Source organism: Marmota monax, unplaced genomic scaffold (assembly GCF_021218885.2).
Source record: "Marmota monax isolate L192 unplaced genomic scaffold, Marmota_monax_Labrador192_F-V1.1 WCK01_AAM20220418_F8-fsc00020, whole genome shotgun sequence".
Taxonomy (NCBI): Eukaryota; Metazoa; Chordata; class Mammalia; order Rodentia; family Sciuridae; genus Marmota; species Marmota monax.
Window position 1 is genome coordinate 18,226,218 of NW_026692912.1, and position 21,250 is coordinate 18,247,467.

Here is a 21,250-nt window from a genome sequence, read left to right on the forward strand (position 1 = left end):
GGGAATAAGTAACCAAACTTCCTGAAGCATCTAGTATGTTTAGCATCATGCTAGGGGAATTTCCAAGCGTCTCTTTTGGTTCTTTTCTACTTCTGTGTATTTCCTTAGCAAACACACAATTGAAAGAGTTGTGATGATCTCATGAAGCATGGTTCTGGGCACTGCATCCAGGTTGTAACAATAAATATATTTCCATGGAACAGAACACAGCCCAGAACCAACTGCAGAACAACAATTTCACTTCTGTTTATCAGTCAAGCAACCAAGAGAAGGAATAAGCCTTTTTAACTTAAATTATGTTATATAAAACACTAACTTTCTGTCAGGATATACTACAGACTATGCATTAGATAAAATTATTTTGACAAATTTCCTATAATACTTTTATTAATTTACACTGAGGGAATACAGCACCTTTCACCCAAAGAACTGAAAGTGCTTTACAAACATTAGCATTTAAAAAACAATTACATTTAAAAATCTAGATTCTTGCTGTTAAAATCTCTTCGACTTGATACATAATTATCTGAATGCTGATGGAAAGCCATTCTGACAATGACAGAGGCTCAGAAAGAGTCCTGATTTTCTTTCACATTATCAGCATTTTCCAAAACCTGTGCTGGGCTGAGAACACAAAAACACACAAATCTTAATGCAATAAACAATATCTTGAACCCTATTTCAAAAGTAAAACTCAACTTTTAAAGTAGTCAAATCTTCCAATAGTTCCAGACATCCAGATGGAATAGAAGCTGATGCTGGGGGTACACTAGATGAACTCTTGATTCAGGCATTTTAGGATCACACCCAAAGGAACACAAAGTAGTGAGATTTTCCAGTAAAACACTGACCTCTAAAAAGCTAGCCAAGGGCATGTAGGTCAATTGAGGAAAGGGAGTAGATGGCAATTCAAAGTCAACAGTTCTCACTAGAGCCTAGGACACTTTATTAGAAACCAAGTATATATATCATAAGCAAATAAAAATAATTCTTACCCCCATTAATACAACATAAGGGATTTTACATTCAGCCTAGATACAGGGAGTAACAGATCCTTTTGCCTACAAAACTATGACTTGCAGTATCTTCCACCACATGATTAACTCTATATAATACATAGCCCTTATTTATTAGAGGGATCCAAATATTCCTTTTAGGCTTACAAAGTCTAATACATTCACTCTCTCTTCCCTTTACAAGTCTAATAGTAAAAACTATTCTTTTTTCCATGCAAAAAGCCATTATTCAGTTGAAATCAGGCAAAACAGAGATGGCAGTTAAGGAATGGACAGAATATTATTGGCACATGCCCAGCTAGTGACAGACAAATGCAGTACACCATGACTTAAAAATAAAAGTCACATTACAGGGAGAATGAAAACTACTACATCAGTCTAAACTAAGGAGTCTCAAATGGAAAGGTAGGTCTGAGGGTTACCAGTTTTATTGGTACAAATTAAAAGCAGTGGAGGGCAAGCACTTAAATACAATATATGGTAACAGGAAAAAATACTGCAGAAAGCTGTTCAAAGACCACACTAAGTTGTCTGCATCATTAATTCCAGTGTTTCACAATTAGTAAAATACATAGCTACATATCCCTGTAAGATAAAAACACCTTTCCACCTGAATTACACTGGGGTTGGGCAGTAACACAAAGCTACTGACCCACCATGAGTTCAAGTGTGTGCAGCAAACGTCTCAACACTTCTTTCATATAATTATACAATTAAAAACTGTACAAAGAGCTGGGTGGTTGGGGAAAAATAAAGTTATTGTGCTCATTCAGTAAATTAAAACCCTGATGAAAAATTATGTGCCAAGAAGCTTAGACTATAAAGATTTTTATTGCATTTTTAGGTAACCTGGAAGTTCTTATCCTGAAGGGCAAAAGTTGGGTTTAAAACTACCTGAACAGATGCTAAAGTGCTTTATTAATTGGCTGGCTTCACATGGATTTCCTGGGATGACAAAAATAGTAGTAAAGGGATACCAATTATTTAACAAAACAGTACATTCCAACATCATTTATGACCACTGTCATAAGAGATCCTGGAACACTTGTCCTTGTTAAGTGGACAGTTGCATATCAAGAACTGATCATCACAACCCTTTGGATATTCAAATTACTTACATAAAGCCGAAATATGTTATCACGGACCTTTACAAAAAAGGACAGTTTGTTTCCTTCTACACTTTAAATAATCTGCTTCAGATTACACTTCACAAATACAAGAGTCCTGACTTTTCAACCTTTCCAGTTGCAGTTAAAAATGTACACTTCCTAAAAGTTAGGGTCAAGTGTTACAGCAAGAAAAGAATGCTTCCCATTGAAAAGTACATATATTTTTACTCAATGATACTCATGATAGATTGTAAACTGGATTGATCACATTCTACTCAACTGGTATCAAATAAACACATCAGCATTACAAGTATTAAATGTTTTTCTATTATTATAGAGGATATAAACCAAAACATTAATATGGCAGTTATGTTCTTTAGGCACAGTTTAGTGATTCTTTTTTAAAAATAAATACTATTGAATTTCAATTGAAATTTTGAACTCAATAACCAAAGGGTAAAGAATTCTAATTAGGAAAAAAGAAAAAAACAAAAACTTTAAGCTAACAATGTAAGCTGTTTAAAATTTCTAACACTTAACCTGTCTGAGTTTTAAGATTACTTTATTAAAAAATACAAGGAATCTGAAAAAGATCAATACAATTATCTTAATGTACAAAGTCATAAGCTGTAGCAGTTTTTAACTAAAATTTAAAAACACAACAAGGAGGGCAGCCCTTTAGACCAATTTATTTTATATCCTTTTAAAATATCATCCAACAAAGGACAATGAAGTTTACAGCTGGGACAGGTATACATAACTCGAGGCATCTATTATAGTCCATCGTGCCCACTGAATAACAACTTTGCTGCTGAAATTTCTTAAAACTTACCAAACTAAAACAAAAGGCTGAATGATACAAAAGGAGGAGTATTTCGTTGTAATTGTCAATTGGCTTTTTAAAAAAAGGAAACATATCCTGTTTCCCTAGACCAGTAAATAAGCAAGAGCTACATGCAGCAGTGTGGATATTAAGACATTTCTCAAGTCTTCTCAAATGAGTCCAAGGTGGGGATGGGATGGGGGAGAAAATTGATAGAAAAACATTGCTATAGACACCATAACAAACAATAAATTTAGATAATTTAAAATTAAAAAAAAAAAGGCAAGAGGCAGCATTTCAGCAGCAAAGTGCTTGATAAAAAGTATATTGTAGAGGATAATACAAGAAAGTTGGGGTAAGAGGAGGACAGAAAAATGGGTCAGCAGGATGGGCGAAGGCCTCAAAGGAAATACGGCGTCGTCGTTCTGGGAGGAATAACACGTTCTGAATCTGGAACTGCCCGGAATAACTTTGGTTCTCTTGTATTAACATCTTTGAAGACCATGATGGAAGCAATATTTCCACAGCGATAGCAGTAGTTAGGAGCAGACCACACAGTAACCAGCTTCTCGTCAAACATAAATTTATATCCTTCATGTACAAGCTGATGTGCTCTGCAGATGAGTTTTAAGTTGTTGATATGAACAAACTGCAATTTAGAAAGACTTCATTAAGAATTCAGCATATTTTTTTAAAAAAACCAACCTACATATATACTAACCATTTAAACGAAGTAACAAATCCTATTAATACTAAAATTCTTATAATTTTGGTACCCATCATGTATTTGTAATCAGTTGAGAATATAATTATCCTCAATAATTTTGACAAATATAGGCAAACAGAGTCGTTCTGCCCTGATTCAATCACAGAATTATAGAAACTGCATGGCCATATAATTAATTTGCTGATGTTTCTGAGCTAGTTGCAGTGGTCCACACTTTAGTCCCAGCTACTTTTTTTTTTTTTTAATTGGCAGTACTTGGAATTGAACCCTGGGATGCTCTGTCACTGAGCTACATCTCCAGCCATTTTTATTTTGAGGCAGGGTCTCAGTAAGTTTGCAAGGCTGGCCTCAAATCTGTCATCCTCCTGTCTCAGCCTCCCTAGTCATTGAGATTACAGGCTTAACCATTAAGGAAACACATAAATGAATAAACTGAACTAAAAATTTTATACCCACAACCACCATAGTTTAAGTATACTACAGATTTGTTATTTGGGCCACCAAATAACAGTTCTTTTAGCAACCAACAAACTACTTTTCCAAAATCATGGGCTTTACCTCATTTGTGACCTTTGCTCCAAAAAGCCAACCTGCTCCTCGAGGACTGATTGCCCAAGTATCCACATCTTCAGGATCTGACCAAACCAGGTCACAAAAGGCTCCTTTATGAGGAATTTCTTGATTCCGTTCAATGGTTCGAATTTGATCCAGTGTTTTGATATCAGGAGATAAGCCACCATGAACACACAAAATCTGTTCATCTATTAACTAGCAAAGGAGAATAATAAAGGATTAAATGTATAATAATAAACTCAGTCATATCTAAATTCATCAATTGTTGCTAAGGTCATCAATATAATTGATATGACAATTAGATAAAAAAATGCAATGTATTACTGACAGAAAAATACCTTTTTAAAATCATTTTTGAGTGTGACTCTGTGTGTGTGTGTGAGAGAGAGAGAGAGAGAGAGAGAGAGAGAGAAGAGAGAGAAGAGAGGTAGAGGGAGGAAGAGAGGGAGGGTGGGACAGAGGGGGAGAGAGGAAGAGGGAGAGAGAATGGTACTAGGGAATTGAACCTAGAGGCGTTTTACCACTGAATAATATCACCAGGTATTTTTGTTTGGTTGGTTTTTGTATTTTGAGACAGGGTCTTGCTGAATCGCCAAAGATGGCCTTGAATTTCCCCTGCTGAAGGCTCCAGAGTTACTGGGATTACAGGCATGCATCACTGTGCCTGACAAGTTTTAAGAAGAATCATGTAAACTTACAGCTGCTACTGTGAGCATATCAAAAACTTTGGTACAGTATCTCCAAGCATTAGCATTTCCATATTTGGTTTGGCACTCATCTGTGAAAAAAAAAAGTATAATTAATGAAGTGCTGAATCTGCCAATAAAAATAAACAATATATCTAATACTGGAACAGCATTCAGTACAACAGAAATTTGGCTTAGACTAGGACAGAAAATTATGAAACATATTTAACCCTAATAGGCCCTCCTCAGAGAGCTAAAAGAAGACTAGTGTCTAAATATACATGTCCTGAGGAAAGGGTTCTGCTTTTCACTCCAGGAATGGCACTAAGTAGCTAAATTAGCCAAAATGCTATCATCAGAAAGCTAACTATTAATTTTATGCCATCCAAAATACATGCACTGGGCAGTTATGTTAATATGAGGCAATTCATCAAATAGATGCATTTATTTAATGGGACTTAAGCCAGGAGATAATCAAACAAATTATAGGACCTTTATTTATATGAGCATGAGGAATTGCTATCTCAACATTTCAATGGCATAAGTTATCTTTCCTGAGATTATAAACTGTGCAAATGAGTACCTGACGTACAGTAGGTACATCTGTAGTCATTACTAGGGACAAACTATCAATCAGGTCCTCACATATTCCCAGTTGACCATTCTCTCTGATGTCTATGTAGTTAACAGGGTATATACCTCTTTTCTTTTAAGTAACACCAGAGAAGTTCTGCTGTTTGGCTTCTACTTTAATTTTTTCGGCTGGGGGAGGGACCAGGGATTGAACTCAGGGACATTTCGCCACTAAGCCACATACCCAGCCCTATTTTGTATATTTTATTTACAGACAGGGTCTCACTGAGTTGCCTAGCACCTCGCTTTTTGCTGAGGCTGGTTCTGAACTTGCGATCCTCTTGTCTCAGCCTCCTGAGCCTCTGGGATTACAGGTATGCACCACTGTGCACGGCTGGCTTCTACCTTAATTTTGAAATAAAAATAGACATACCACTATTTCCTTAAGTGCAGCTGAAAATGATACAAAACAGAAGCCTGCGGTTTATGGTCAATCCTCATAATTTCCTAATTTATCTATGTAAAGTAAGATACTTATGCAAACTTATCATGAGAGAGCTCTACCATGGAGATCAGTTTGCAGCAAGAAGCCATGTATTTTTAATCTTCAAACAAAGTTCATAAAATTGCCCAGTGTATGTTCATCAGTGTGAACTGAGCAGCCAATATAAATAATAGCCATATATGACTTTAACTCAATGTTAAAGTCTATGTAGTTAACAGGGTATATACCTCTTTTTTTTTTTTTAAGTAACAACAGATTTAAGTAAATTCCATGACCATTCAAATTATCTCCTTCCTGAGGAGCTACTGGACTTCCTTTTATGAAACAAAACCATAAAACCCACTAGATGAACATAGCTTTGGAAACAAAAAAGTTAAATAGCAGACTGTGCTGTCATTTTCCTCAGACAAAGCATGTTGACTAACATGTCCTCCCCTCCCTTTTTCCCTAAACTCTTTTGCCCTACATTGATGAACACTAGTCAGATTCTATAGCACAATTTTACATCTATACATATATATGCACACACATATATATAATTGTCTCATACATATATATGTGTATGTATGTGTGTGTGTATATATATATGAGATTATGTGTATGTGTGTATGTATATGTAAATAGTCTTACATATATAATATATTACACAGATATATAAATATATATACAGATAGAACATCCCTAATTTAAAAATCTGAAATCTTAAATACTCTAAAATCCCAGACTTTTTGAAAATTCCACACTGGGCCTCACATGACAGGTCTCAAAACATGAACACAGCCAAGTGCAGTGGCGCACAACTGTAATCCCAGAGGCTCAGGAAGCTGAGGCAGGAGGATCACAAGTTCAAAGCCAACCTCAGCAAAGGTGAGGTACTAAGCAATGCAGTGACACTCTGTTTCTAAATAAAATAGGGCTGGGGATGTGGCTCAGTGGTCGAGTGCCCCTGATGTTCAATCCCCAATATCTGCTCCCCACCACAAAAGAAAAAAAGGTGCATAAAAATACAGGTTTGGTAGGCCTTATCAGAAATGCTTGGAATAAGCTGGAAGAGGCACATAACTGGAATCTCCACAACTAGGGAGTGAGGCAGAAGGATCCCAAGTTTGAGGCCAGCCTCAGAATCTATGTCAAAATAAAAAAATAAAAAGGGCTAGGGATGTAGCTCAGCAGTAAAGTACCCCTGGATATAATCCCAGCACCGAAAAAAAAAAAAGTTTAGAAACAAAAATGTTTCAGATTTTGTAGTCTTTTTTTTTTTTTTTCTTTTTCAATTTTGGAATATTTGAATAGAGTTTACTGGTTGAACATCCCTGATCTGAAAATTTGGAATTCAAAACACTCCCAAATCTGACACTTTTGAGTGTCATGATAGCTCTAAAAGTTTCAGATCTTAGAGTTAATGATTTTAAATTTCAGATTTTTGGATTTTGGATGCTCAACCTATATCCTATAAAATTACCTTCAGTCTATGTGTATAAAGTATACTCAAAATATAAATGAATTCTGGGTTTAGATTTGGGTCTCATTCCTAAGATTTTTGTCCCATTATGTATATATAAATATCTAAGATCCAAAAAATTTGAAATCTAAAACACTTCTGGTCCCAAGTATTTCAGATAAGGAGGGATAATATAAAGTATACAACTCGTATATGTGTTATATTTACTAGCCTTATAAATAACATTACATTTTATGTATTATGTGTATGTGTGTATACACACACACACACACACACACACACACACAGAGTTATACACAAGACCACATATGCAACTATAGTCTGATAAGATTATATCAACTTCTACCCAGTAGCCATCTTTTTGTTTGGCAGGAGCAAGGGGTGGGGGTGGGGGCACTAGGGATTGAACCCAGGGGTGCTTAATCACTAGTCACATCCCCAGCCTTCTTTCATATTTTGAGACAGGGTCTAAGTTGCTCAGGGCCTCGCTAAGTTGCTGAAGGTGACTTTGAACTTTCGAGCCTCCTACCTCAGCCTCCCAAACCTCTGGGATTACAGGCATGTGCCACCACATCTGGTCTCAGTAGTCAATCTTAATGATGTCCACACAATAATGAAATCATCTAATAATACATTCCTCAGAATTTATATTAGTCTTGCTTTACTGACCTAACACATTCAAAATGTTGATTATTTCACAAAAGACTCGTTAACTTTTATTCAAATAGTATAGGGTATGTTTAAATGAAATATCAAAATTAGTCATATAGGGAATGGGGTTGTGGCTCAGTGGTAGAGTGCTGGCCTAGCATGCATGAGGCACTGGGTTCGATCCTCAGCAAAATATAAAAATAAAATAAAGGTATTATGCCCATCTACAACTAAAAAATAAATATTAAGAAAAGTCATATAAAGGAGACAAATATTAGTCGTGTAATTTCATGATTAATATTAAAACATTATTTAGAAGCCAGGCATGGTGGTATATGCTTGTAATTCCAGCTACTAGGGAGGTTGAGGCAGGAGAATTACAAGTTTGAGGCCAGCCTAGGCAACAGGATCCTGTGTCAAACATAAAAATTTTTGAGCCCAGTGTGGTGGCACACACCTGTAATCCCCATGGCTCAGGAGGCTGACACAGGAGGATCACGGGTTCAAAGCCAGCCTCAGCAACAATAAGGCGCTAAGCAACTAAGTGTCTCTAAATAAAAATTCAAAATAGGGCTGGGGATGTGATTGAGTGTCCCTGAGTTCAATTGCCAGTACAAAAAAAAATTAAAAGGGCTGGCTACGTAGCTCAGTGGCAAAATATTTGACTACTAAGTTTTAGGCCCTGGGTTCAATCCCCACTATCCAAAAAATCCAAAACAACAACAACAAACTTAAGATAATTCAAAATATAATAACTAATTAGAACTAAAACATATATATTATATATACATATATGAAATACATATAAAAATTAAAATAAGATCTGGGGATGTAGCTCAGTTGTAGAGTGCTTGTCAAGCACATGCAAGGCCTGGGTTCAATCCCAACACTACAAAAACAAACGAACAAAAAATATATACATACACATGTGTCTATGAAATCTAAGACTTAAAGGTTCTGAAATTAATATTTTCAAATTTCTTAATATCAAAATGTGGCTGAGAGCCACATTAAAAAAATAAATAAAATATAACTAAAAAAAAAAAAAAAAGTGAGCCCTCAAATCAATAGTAGATTCTAGGTTCCTACTGCAAAAGATTTTGATGATTAAGCTTGACATGGAACCCAGCAAGCTATATATTTTTTCATTTTACTGGGTTTTTTTTTTTATACCTTTATTTTATTTACTTATTTTTTAGTGGCACTGAGGATTAAACCGAGTGCCTCACATCTGCTAGGCAAGCTGTCTACCACTGAGCCCAGCAATCTCTATATATATTTTTTTAATATTTATTTTTTAGTTTTAGGTGGACACAATATCTTTATTTTATTTTTATGTGGTGCTGAGGATTGAACCCAGTGCCCTGCGCATGCCAGGCGAGTGCGCTACCACTTGAGCCAAATCCCCAGCCCAGCAATCTACATTTTTAACAAGCAACTGGGTGATCCAAATGAGGCCAACTTAAGACTGCACCCTCACACTGATTCAGAAAAATGTATACACCAAAAATTTAACAGAGGTCTTCTCTCTATAACAAAATTTTCAGTTGACTGGGGGAAATGGGAAAGTTAAGGAGTAAGGAAGTAAAGGGGGGATGGGGGGAAGCACATGTATGACTCCTGTAGCTTTTTTTCCAAAAGTAAAATAATATTCAGAATCAGTGAAATAAATGGTCTTACCATAAAATCCATACACTTGTGTTATCTGTCTACTCTCATGATTTCCTCGTAAAAGTGTAATACGATCAGGCCATTTAGCCTTTAGTGCAAGAAGGTAAGTGAAGGTCTCCAAACTATAGTAACCTCTGTCTACAAAATCACCCTGTAAAGTAAAAATTCACAGTTACAAACAACACAGTAGCCACAAAAGTTTTTTAAAATTATATCAAAGTATACACACTCAGAGACATAGTCCTTAATAACAATGAAGAATTATACACAAAATCATTTGGAAATTGTGTCTGCAAAAAATTCAAATGGAAGTAAAAGCTGATTCTCCTAAATGTTTCTGCTACACTTACTCAAGAAGAGGCCTACAGAAATTTGCTGTCCAATTTTCTCAAGGATTTTCCCTGTAAAACCATCAGTTTTTCATCCTTTCTTAACTACCTTAGTAGATGTTAGTAAATGGTCATGTCTGAGTAAAAATTGTTTTAATTAATTTTTAATTTTAAAAATCAACTTCAAGGGGCTGGGGATGTGGCTCAAGCGGTAGCGCGCTTGCCTGGCATGCGTGCGGCCCGGGTTCGATCCTCAGCACCACATACAAACAAAGATGTTGTGTCCTCCGAAAACTAAAATAAATAAATAAATATTTAAAAAATTCTCTCTCTCTCTCTCTTAAAAAAAAATAAAAAATAAATAAAAATCAACTTCAATTGTATCCAAAGAGTTGCCTACTTAAAATTTTTTTTGTTTTGTATGCAAAAACAAGTATCATCCTAGGCTGTACTTGTATCTAATGACCACACATGATGGATAACACATTATTTAAACTTCCCATTAATGTCCAACTTGGGCAAATATGACACCAATAGGAAAACAGCTAAGAGAATATAAAGATGACCCAGAAATTTCCAGAAGAAATGATATAAAATAAGGATTCCGTAAAAATTCAACAATAACATTACACTGAAAAAGATAACTAAGCAAACACAAACCATGGAAGCAAATGTATATTAGGAAAAGTACAGAACACAAAACCATATTTGTGTATATTCCTCTATTCATTCATTAGTAAGAGAAAATGAATGCTCAAAAAGTTTCATAAAATAATGGTATTTGAAGATGATGACTAAAACCAGTGGTTCTAGGCTATTTTTCTGCCTGTTATGACAGCTACAACTCAGCCCCATATGTACAGTGGTTTACAAAAAGCAGTTCTCAACTAGAAGATATAGCAAAATTTAGATAAATACAGAATCATCTTTTCATGTATTTAAATAGAAGCTGTCACAAGAAAATGCAGTTATGCAATTTACATGCAATAAGTCAGATCCTTTCCATTTTAAATAAGCCCTTAATTTTACTGGTGTTTACATACCATAAATATGTAGTTTGTGTCAGGAACCTGACCTCCAGTTCTGAATAGTTCACAAAGGTCATAAAACTATAAAAGAAAGGCAAAATATGCTGGTTATAAGTTCCTGGTAAGGAGTAAAATAATAAATTGAGAATAATGAAGCAGTATTTGTAACAATAAATCCCATCATTGTATACAACTATAACGCACCAATAAAAAAGGTGGAAAAAATTATTAATTAAGAGGATTCTAAATATTTACATTTGTAAGAAGAAATAAAGCATAAACCAAGGCGGGTGCAGTGGTGCATGCCTGTGATCCCAGCAGCTTGGGAGACTGAGACACAAGAATCATGAGTTCAAAGCCAGCCTCAGCAGCAGCAAGGCGCTAAGCAACTCAGTGAGATCCTGTCTCTAAATAAAATACAAAATAGGGCTGGGAATGTGGCTCAGTGGTTGAGTGCCCCTGAGTACAATCCCTGGTACAAAAAAAAAAAAAAAAACCCAACAACAACAACAAAGTATAAGCCAAACTGCCAAGTACACAATTTCCAAGCCTTCTCAAACAAACCAAAAAACCCTACACAAAACTCACAATTACCATAAAGTCATCTATAGATCATTAATATATAGGCCTCCCTCACAAATTTATTTCATACATCTTCATCTAAGAATGTTGAAATAATTTATTAGTTACCCAACTTCTCAAAAAGCTAATCTTAAGCACTCTGCCCATATTGAGCATCCATTTTAATTAGATAAAAAATAAAGAGACAAATGGGTAAGAACTTTTTTTTTTCCCCAAAAAACAAATTTATGTGATACTTCACAGTGTCATGTAAGGAACTACCTTCCTGGACACTATTATTAGAGCTGTGTACTTTCTGGGTTTACAGCCATGAATAATCTTCTCAATAACAAGTAAAAAAGAATTACATATTTCGCTATATTCTATTTGACTGAAAATTGGTAATAGACAAACTGTGTATTTGGTAAACTTCTGTCAACTAGATTATCCTAATTCTAATTTATATAGAAAACCTCACAATTTTTCTGATAAAAGGATTTTGCAGTAAGTGAATTGATTATAACATTTTGTACCAATACAACTAATAATTTTCAACCCAATATCCTTTACACTCAAGAGCAAGATTATCTCTTAACCTTGTAACACTTAAAACAGTACAGAAATCATAGACCATTGAACAAAACTGAAATTTAAACATCTACAATGTTTTATAAGTCTAAAGTCCTTACTGTTCATATTTTTAAAAATAAACTTCCAGGAATATAAAATTTGTCATCTTAAAATTAGCAAGTAAATAAACAACCACTTAACTCAGTCAAATGGCATATAATTATTTGTTCAAAATATTTACTGTTCCTTTCTACTATGTGGAGTCCCTCTCTATATAAGGAATATACTTCCCAGCCTACAGAAGCATACATAGTTTGTATACCATGTATCACATAAAAACAGTAAACCTTGTACATATATATAACTTCCTATAGTAAGTTATATATATGTACTTACTATATATATATGTTTATATATTTCCTTCCTTCCTTCCTTCCTTCCTTCCTTCCTTCCTTCCTTCCTTCCTTTCTCTTTCTTTCTTTCTTTCTTTTTCTTTCTTTCTTGACAATGTTTTGCTACATTGCCCAGGCTACTGTGAATTCCTGGGCTCAAGCAATTGTCCAGAGTGCTGAGCCTACAAGCATGCACCATTACACCAGGCTCAACTTTTTAGAAAACAATCTGTTGAAACATTCCAAAGCCTATTAACATGTCCACAACTCTGGCCTAGTAATTCTACTTCTATGACAACATACTAAAGGGGAAAAAATATATATCAAATGCTATGTAAATATATTTTAATGACATCACTTATAATCAAAAGAAATAACCTTCATGACTAACATAAAGGAATATTCTAATTATGATCTACCAATTCAAGGACTTCATACAGTCATGAATAGGAATTATGATGAAAACTATGAAGCAAAATGGAAAAATGATTAAGGAAAAATATGGAACACAAAGCTAAGTCTAAAATGTAAATTTTACTATGTAAAACAGTGAATATGTGCATGCCCAGTGTAAAAAAGGGAATATGGTAAATTTTATGAGTCAGTTGCTTTCATAAAAGTATTGAGAAATCCAGGCACAGAGGCCCAAGCTTGAATCTCAGCAATTTGGGAGGCCAAGGCAGAAGGATTGCAAGTTCCAGGTCAGCCTAGGAAACTTAGCAAGACTGTCTCAAAATTAAGAATAAAAAGGACTAAGTATATTGCTCAATGGTAGAGTGCCTCTGGGTTCAATCCATAGTACCTCAGCAGGAAGAGTGTTGTTAAATTTTTCTATTGATGTTTTTAGAAACCTGTTCCTGGGGGTTAGGGTGGTAGCTCAGTGGTTGAGTGCTTGCCTCACATGCATGAGGCACTGGGTTCAATCCTCAGCACCACATTTAAAAAAATTATAAATAAATATATGAAAGCTATTGGGGTTGGGGGAAGAAACTGGTCATGAACAAAAGCTTTCTAAGTTTCCATTTACCTTCTATATAATAGGTAATTAAATATTTTGTTTCTGTGATCCACAATTCTTACCCCATATTTTAAGTTTTTTCCAAACTTCATTAATATAATGAATATTTAGTGTGAACACTTGCAGACAATAATCTTCATCCCATATTATTGGAAGCCCATCTCATCATTTCACAAATAAACTATGATTTTCATATCTTTGACACACTATAAATGTTCTCATTTTAAACCAAAAACAATAGCAAGAAGCAAATTTTATTCCATTATCAGAGGCAAGAAAACAGCCAAGCAGCTTGGTACTTTTTTTTTCTTTTTTATAGTTATCAATAAACACAAAAAACTTTATTTCATTTATTTATTTTTATGTGGTGCTGAAGATTGAACTCAATGCCTCACACATGCCAGGTGAGTACTCCACCACAGAACCACAAACCCAGCCCTAGTTCAGTACTTCCTAAGCTTTCTGTTTCTAAGACTTATTCATAGTCTTAAAATGTAGAGGTCCCGAAAAAAGCTTTAATTTATGTAGCCAATACAAATTGATACATAACATGTTAGAAATAAAACTGAGAATGAGAAAAACCCATAGCTAGGCACACTCCTGTAATCTCAGTAACTAAGGAGGGGGAGGTAAGAGAATTGCAAGTGCCAGACCAGCTTGGGTCTTAGTGAGGCCCTGTCTCAAAAATAAAATAAAATAAAATGGCTGACAATGTAGTTCAGTGGTAGAGCAGCTCTGGGTTCCATCCATAGTACCACAATAAATAAATAAATAGCCCATTGAATTGTAATGTTTTAATAAAAGTAAACTGTGTTTTCCAAAATTAGCTATTTAATGGACCTGCCTCTACAATCTGTTGGGACATACTGATTAAAGTATATGAAGAAAATCCAGCTTCACACAAATATGTAGTTACAGAAGGGAGAAGTATTTGCTAACATTTTCAGATAATTGTGCATATTCTTTTAATATTATACCAAAATTCAACAAGTGGCAGCTTAATAATATTAATCACAATGTGAAAACTAAAACCATCTCTAAATGAATCTGAAAACATACCATCACCTGGCTGTAGTGGTATATTCATACACTGTTAGATTGGCATCGCTTAAGCTTTCAATGAATGGTTACACTGGTCATTTGGAAGACGGAAATAACATTTCATTAAATATCTTCAAAAAACTACATTTGGCCCAACTGTAGCACATGGCTGTAATTCCAATGACTTGGGAAGATGAGGCATGAGGATCACTAGTTCAAGCCAGCCTCAGCAACTTAGCAAGACCCTCTCTCAAAAACTAAAAAGGGCTGGCATGGGGCCGGGATTGTGGCTCAGTGGTAAAGTGCTTACTTAGCATGAGTGAGGCACTGGGTTTGATCCTCAGCACCGCACATAAATAAATAAAGGTATCATGTTCATCCATAACTTAAAAAAAAAAAATTAAAAAGAGGGGGACTGGGCATAAGGCTCAGTAGTTAACCACCTCCAGATTCAAATCCCTAGTACCAAAAACAAAACAACAACAACAAAAAAAAAACAAAACCCTACACTACATTTGTTAATATCACCACTTGTCATTGCCAGGCACATGGTGGTTGGGGCACATCTGTAATCCCAGTGCCTTGGAAGGCTGAGGCAGAAGGATCACAAGTTCAAACACATTTCAACTTATGTCATCAAGAAAGTCTTTAAAAGTATCAGAAACTGTGAGCTTCATGATAGCAGACTCAAATTCTCTAAAACTCCAATTTCTCATAAATAAATACAATTATTGTCATTGGCAACAAACATAGTCAATTGCTTCCTTTGAAATGACTAAACTTACTCTCTTCACTTCTGCAAAAATGGCTGCCAAATACCCAAGTCTGAATAACCATAGTCTGTCATTTGATCTATTAAGTAAAAACCAGTGTGCAATTAAAAAAGGGCTGCACAACATTTTTGAGCTTGCTCTTATGTTTTAAGAGGTGCCAGGGGTACATTTCTGCAATGAAATCTAAAGATGTTTTTAAAAATATTTTTCGCTGTCATTAATTCATGTGTTTGTATATTTTTATGTTAATTTATGAATGATTTTTTTCAGTAAAACATATATACTCAAGAACCAAAAAAAAGCAAAAAGAGTACACAAGTACTTTGCCTTGAGTAAAATCATCTTTCCTCAGTATATAGCAAATACGCTTTATGCATACTTCCCACTATATCACACAGCAAAGCCTAAAGATGTACACATTCAAGGGTTGAGAGTTAATAAAATCAATACTTCTTGCTTCATCAAGGACATGCATAAATCGATATTTTATTTTACTGTACATGTATGCTGGTGAAGATAATAATGATAGCCAGCAGAGTCCAGTGCCACTCTCTCATTTCTTGCTGAGGCACCAACAATTTTACCCTCCATTACTTCTGGACCACCTGCAAATGGTCTGTAGGCCACACTTAAGGAATCTGTGTGCTAGCTGATGTGGCTTCTTAAATAGTTAGTATGCAGCCAAAGTCAAACTGTGTCTAATTCTGAAGTCTGTAATCTCCTCCCTGGATTACACTGATTCAAGGTTTGTCAGCACTACTTATTGCCAACATGTTCATTCATACTCAACTGAATCTTGCAATTCTTAAACTGGCCCAAGGGGTTAGGCAACTGTGCAAGACCCAAAGGATATATCCTACATCTGACTTAATTTGTCAGTAGCTATTCAGAAGCTCAAATCCCATAGTTTTGATTAGCAATTATTTTTAGGAATCAAGTATAAGAGAAACAATGTTCACAGTTGGGTGATAGTTCTTCAAATAAAATGTGCAACAGGGTATTTCAAATCTCAGTTCTACCCCTTAGTGGCTGTGTAATTTGGGCTAATTCTTTAGTTTTTCATAGTCTCTGTTTCACTTTCTAAAAACTTATCTAACATGATTGAAACAATCTGACATTGAAAGTATAGAAAAGCACACTGTTAACCTCAAAACAAAGAAATGTTAGCAAGAATTGTAAAACTGATTGAAAGTATATATAACTAATTAAAACAAATAAAAGAAAGAAAGTATATGTAAGGGCTGGGATCATGGCTCAGTGGTAGAGTGTTTGCCTAGCATGTATGAGGCACTGGGTTTGATTCTCAGCACCACATAAAAAAATAAATAAAGATATTGTCTCCATCTATAGCTGAAAGTATATGTAATGCAGCAATACAATTGTATACTTTTATTTTAGTAGTTTGAGGTTGTCTCTAACTTTCTGATGTTTGATATAGCTGTAATTCACATATCATACAGTCCTTGGATAACACAAGTAACTCCTCAATTTTAATATTACAACCAGGGGAAAACGTTACTTGGTTTACCCTAGTTTTAGAAATGTATAGAAGGATGGGTTGGGTTTGTAGCTCAGTGGTAGAGCACTTGCCTAGCACATGTCAGGCTCTGGGTTCGATCCTCAGCACCACATAATAAATAAATAAACAAACAAGTTAAGTAAGTAAGTAAAGGTATTGTGAACATCTACAACTAAAAATTGAGGGGGGGTGGGGGAGGGAGGGAGGGAGAGAGAGGGAGGGAGGGAGGGAGGGAGGGAAATGTAGGCCTGGGGCTGTAGCTCAGCATGGGTGAAAAACTGGGTTCTATCCTCAACATCACATAAAAAATAAATAAATAAATAAAGGTATTGTGTCCATCTACAACTAAAAATTTAAAAAGAGAGAATGAAATGTAGGCCTGGGGTTGTAGCACAGCATGGGTGAAAAACTGGGTTCTATCCTCAACATCACATAAAAATAAAGATACTGTGTCCATCAACAACTGAAAAAATTATACATGGTATGGGGGATATAGGTTGTACCTCAGTGGTAGAGTGCTTGCCTAGCACATGTCTCCCACTGGGTTTGATCCTTAGCACCACATTAAAGAAAATAATAAACAAATAAAATAAAAGTATATAAAAAATGTAGTCACTGCTAATATTAATATTTTTTTAATATTTATTTTTAGTTGTAGTTGGATATAATACCTTTATTTTATTTATTTATTTTTATGTGGTGCTGAGGATCGAACCCAGGACCATGCACTTGCTAGGCAAGTGCTCTATCACTGAGCCACAACCCCAGCCCTAATATTAATATTCTTGATGTTAGCAAAATACAAATGCTTATAATACTTTTTTTGTGTCAGGTGCTGAGGATTAAACACAGGGCCTTGTGCACATGAGGCAAGTATGCTACCAACTGAGCTATATCCCCAGTCCTATAATACTTTTATAATAATTTTAGAGAGAAGTTACACAGAAAGTTGAAGAAATTCATTTCCTAAAGTCTACTATAGAGAATTTCTATTTTAACAAATCAAAGATGACATAATAGGGCCTCTATTCAGGAGCCAATGTCATGCAGATGTAAGATTTATTATAATCTCATCATTCAGAAAAAAGTTGAAAAAGCAAAAAGGAAATAGCTTTATTATAAGTAGTCAAAATAGGATTTTATTTATGGAGCAGGCCTAATCAGGGCCAATTTAGATACATTTCTGCTCCTTCACATAGTCATATTTAAGGCAGACCAAGTCCTGTTGGTATCCATAAGAACTGTATTATATGGGCTGGGGATGTGGCTCAAGCGGTAGTGCGCTCGCCGGGCATGCGTGCGGCCCGGGTTGGGTTTGATCCTCAGCACCACATACAAATAAAGATGTTGTGTCCGCCGAAAACTAAAAAATAAATTAAAAAAAAAAAAAAAAAGAACTGTATTATAGTCAGGTGCCATGGTTCACACTAGTAATCCCAGCAATTCAGAAGGCTGAGGCAGGAGGATCGCAAATCCCAGGCCAGCCTGGACAACTTAGACCCTGTTTCAAAATAAAAAATACAAAGGACTAGGGATGTACCTCAATGGTAGAGTACCCTTGGGTTCAATCCCCAGTTCCAAAAAACATTTTAAAAGACTATATTGTGGGCTGGGGATGTGGCTCAAGCGGTGGCGCGCTCGCCTGGCATGCGTGCGGCCCGGGTTCGATCCTCAGCACCACATACAAACAAAGATGTTGTGTCCGCCGAAAACTAAAAAATAAATATTAAAAGAAATTCTTAAAAAAATAAATAAATAAATAAAAGACTATATTGTTCACAATGTATTCTAGGTAATACAGTTCCAACTACATTGCACTCATGGCAGGCAATGAATGACCTGTTCAACTTTATATATATAAAAAATATATATATATTATATTATATATATAAAATTCTATATATACATGTAAGGTTTCCAACTAGGTTAATACTGACAGTACAGCCTAAGGGTGAGGTGTGCCCTTCCTGTCATTACTTTGAAACAAACTCCCAGCAGATGGGGGGAAAAAAATGAACTCAAACCTTTTTCATTTCATTCTATCAATAATTTTCTGTGAAAGCATGTACCAACAATTTTATTTTTCTGAACCTTTGCTAGCCTCATTACCATGAATGAAATGATAAAATTTCAATAATATGTGACAAGAACAAAAAGAATAAATAGAATGAAATGGGGGAAAACATCTCCTATCAATCATAATTAGTACAAGTAGCCTCTATTTGTATTTTATATCTTCTACTGCCACCAAAAAGTTCTGTCATTGCACAGAACAATTAACAGAGCATTTTATTCAATTTTAAAATGTAATTTTAAAACACCTCATGAGTAATTTTGATCACTGCTTTTATTTTCCAGAACAGTAAGTCAATAATTATTAATACCACAGAGACTGAGGCAATTTAACCACAAATTGGGTTTTTCTGTTTTATTGGGGATTTTTGTTAGATTTTTTTTTTATTTGGGATTTTTTTCCCGTTTTTCTTTTTAAAGTAGTAACACAAATGAATCATGGACAACATAAAAATTTTAAAATTCTTTATGAAAATTTCACCTGTCCATGTATGTCTCCGCACACTGTTACTGGTGTTGATACTGGCTGAACATTTGACTCCTCCAAGAGAAGGTCACAAACATAGTCACATAGCCGCTGAAAGAAGAAAAATAAAATGCAAACATTTACTACAATATTAAAATCAAGGGCCAAGTACAAAAAATACAAGGACTAATATTTAAAAAGACTAAGTATAATTTTTGAAAGGAAACTACCCTATGATGATTCTGGGGTTAGATTTCTGTCAGCTTGGGCTGGGGATGTGGCTCAAGCGGTAGCGCGCTCGCCTGGCATGCGTGCGGCCCGGGTTCGATCCTCAGCACCACATACAAGCAAAGATGTTGTGTCCGCCGAAAACTAGAAAATAAATATTAAAAAGTTCTCTCTCTCTCTCTCTCTCTCTCTCTCTCTCTAACTCTTAAAAAAAAAAAAAAAAAAAAGATTTCTGTCAGCTTTCAAACAGAGTTCATAATACGAAAGAATGACACAATTACTATCCCCTAATGCAAACCCCCTGGCTACATAATGGGTTCTAGGAGACATAACTTTACAAGGAACAATAAAATGATGCTTTCACCAAATTAAAAGAATAAATCCAAGAATATGCAATGTTAACAGTAAAAGGTTTTATCTGCTAAATTTAAAAGTAAACCATGTACTTACCATGACCCAGGAACTACACTCTTGACAATAAAAACTTTACATATCAAATAAAAAGTTGTGGTATATCCCATCATGGAATAGTACCTAACAATAAAAAGAAATGAACTATTGCCACACAACAATCTGGATTAATTTTGAAGTATATATATATATACCAAGTGAAAAAAGCCTATCTCAGACATATTATATGATGCCATTCATGTAATGTTCTTAAAATGAGAAAATTCATAGAAATGGAGAACAGATTAGGGGTTGCCAGAAACCAAGAGTTGCTGACAGCAGGAAACAAATGGGTGTGGTTATAAAAGGACAACAAAAAGAATTCTAATGATGGAACTATTATGTATCTGGAATATAATAAAAATGGATATATAAACCTACAAATATAATAAAATTATAGAGAATATATACACACACAAGCAAAACTACAGAAATATGAACAAGATCAAGTATGTATCAATGTCAATATCCAGGTTGTGGTACTGTATTACAATTCTTTGTAATGTCACTCTGTGGGAAACTGGGTAAATGATACATAGAATTTCTCATTATTTCTTACAACTGCATGTGAATCCGTAATTATTTCAACATAAAAAGATTACAATTAAGTAATTATAAAATGGAAATCTCAAATTGAAGAGTCACATCACTTAAAAAAAAAACACAACTCTAAAATGTTTGCATTTCAAAAATATTTGTCCTGTGGTTTGGGATATAACTCAGTGGTAGAGCACTTGCCTAGCACACACAAGGCCCTGAGTAAGGTCACAGAGTTGGGAAGGATATATATTTGTCTTCTGTTTCACACTCAAACCAAAGAAATGTGGTTTCAGAGAAAACATGTCACAATAGCATACAGAAGTGGACATACAGAAAGTGGACAGGAATCTTCCATATAAAATCAGTTTGGATGGAACTACTAGTCTACTGCCAGAGGCTTACTGGATGTTACAATATGTCTGCCAAGAAAGGAAGAATTAATCTAATAAGCAAAAATATATTATTT

The 21,250-nt window shown here is 35.0% G+C and overlaps 1 protein-coding gene across 1 annotated transcript in view; it reads right to left on the reverse strand.

Moving 5' to 3' along the window:
* Positions 1-922: 922 nt before the first annotated feature.
* Ppp6c (protein phosphatase 6 catalytic subunit) overlaps positions 923-21,250 on the reverse strand; it is a 35,906-nt gene continuing 15,578 nt past the window's right edge. Inside the window, exons 2-7 of the mRNA XM_046451440.2 lie at positions 19,582-19,677; positions 11,169-11,234; positions 9,806-9,947; positions 4,947-5,026; positions 4,234-4,443; positions 923-3,597 (exon numbers count right to left, since the gene is read on the reverse strand). Of these exons, the coding sequence (XP_046307396.1) occupies positions 3,349-3,597; positions 4,234-4,443; positions 4,947-5,026; positions 9,806-9,947; positions 11,169-11,234; positions 19,582-19,677 (843 nt within the window). The 3' untranslated portion in view covers positions 923-3,348. The remainder of the gene's footprint in view (positions 3,598-4,233; positions 4,444-4,946; positions 5,027-9,805; positions 9,948-11,168; positions 11,235-19,581; positions 19,678-21,250) is intronic.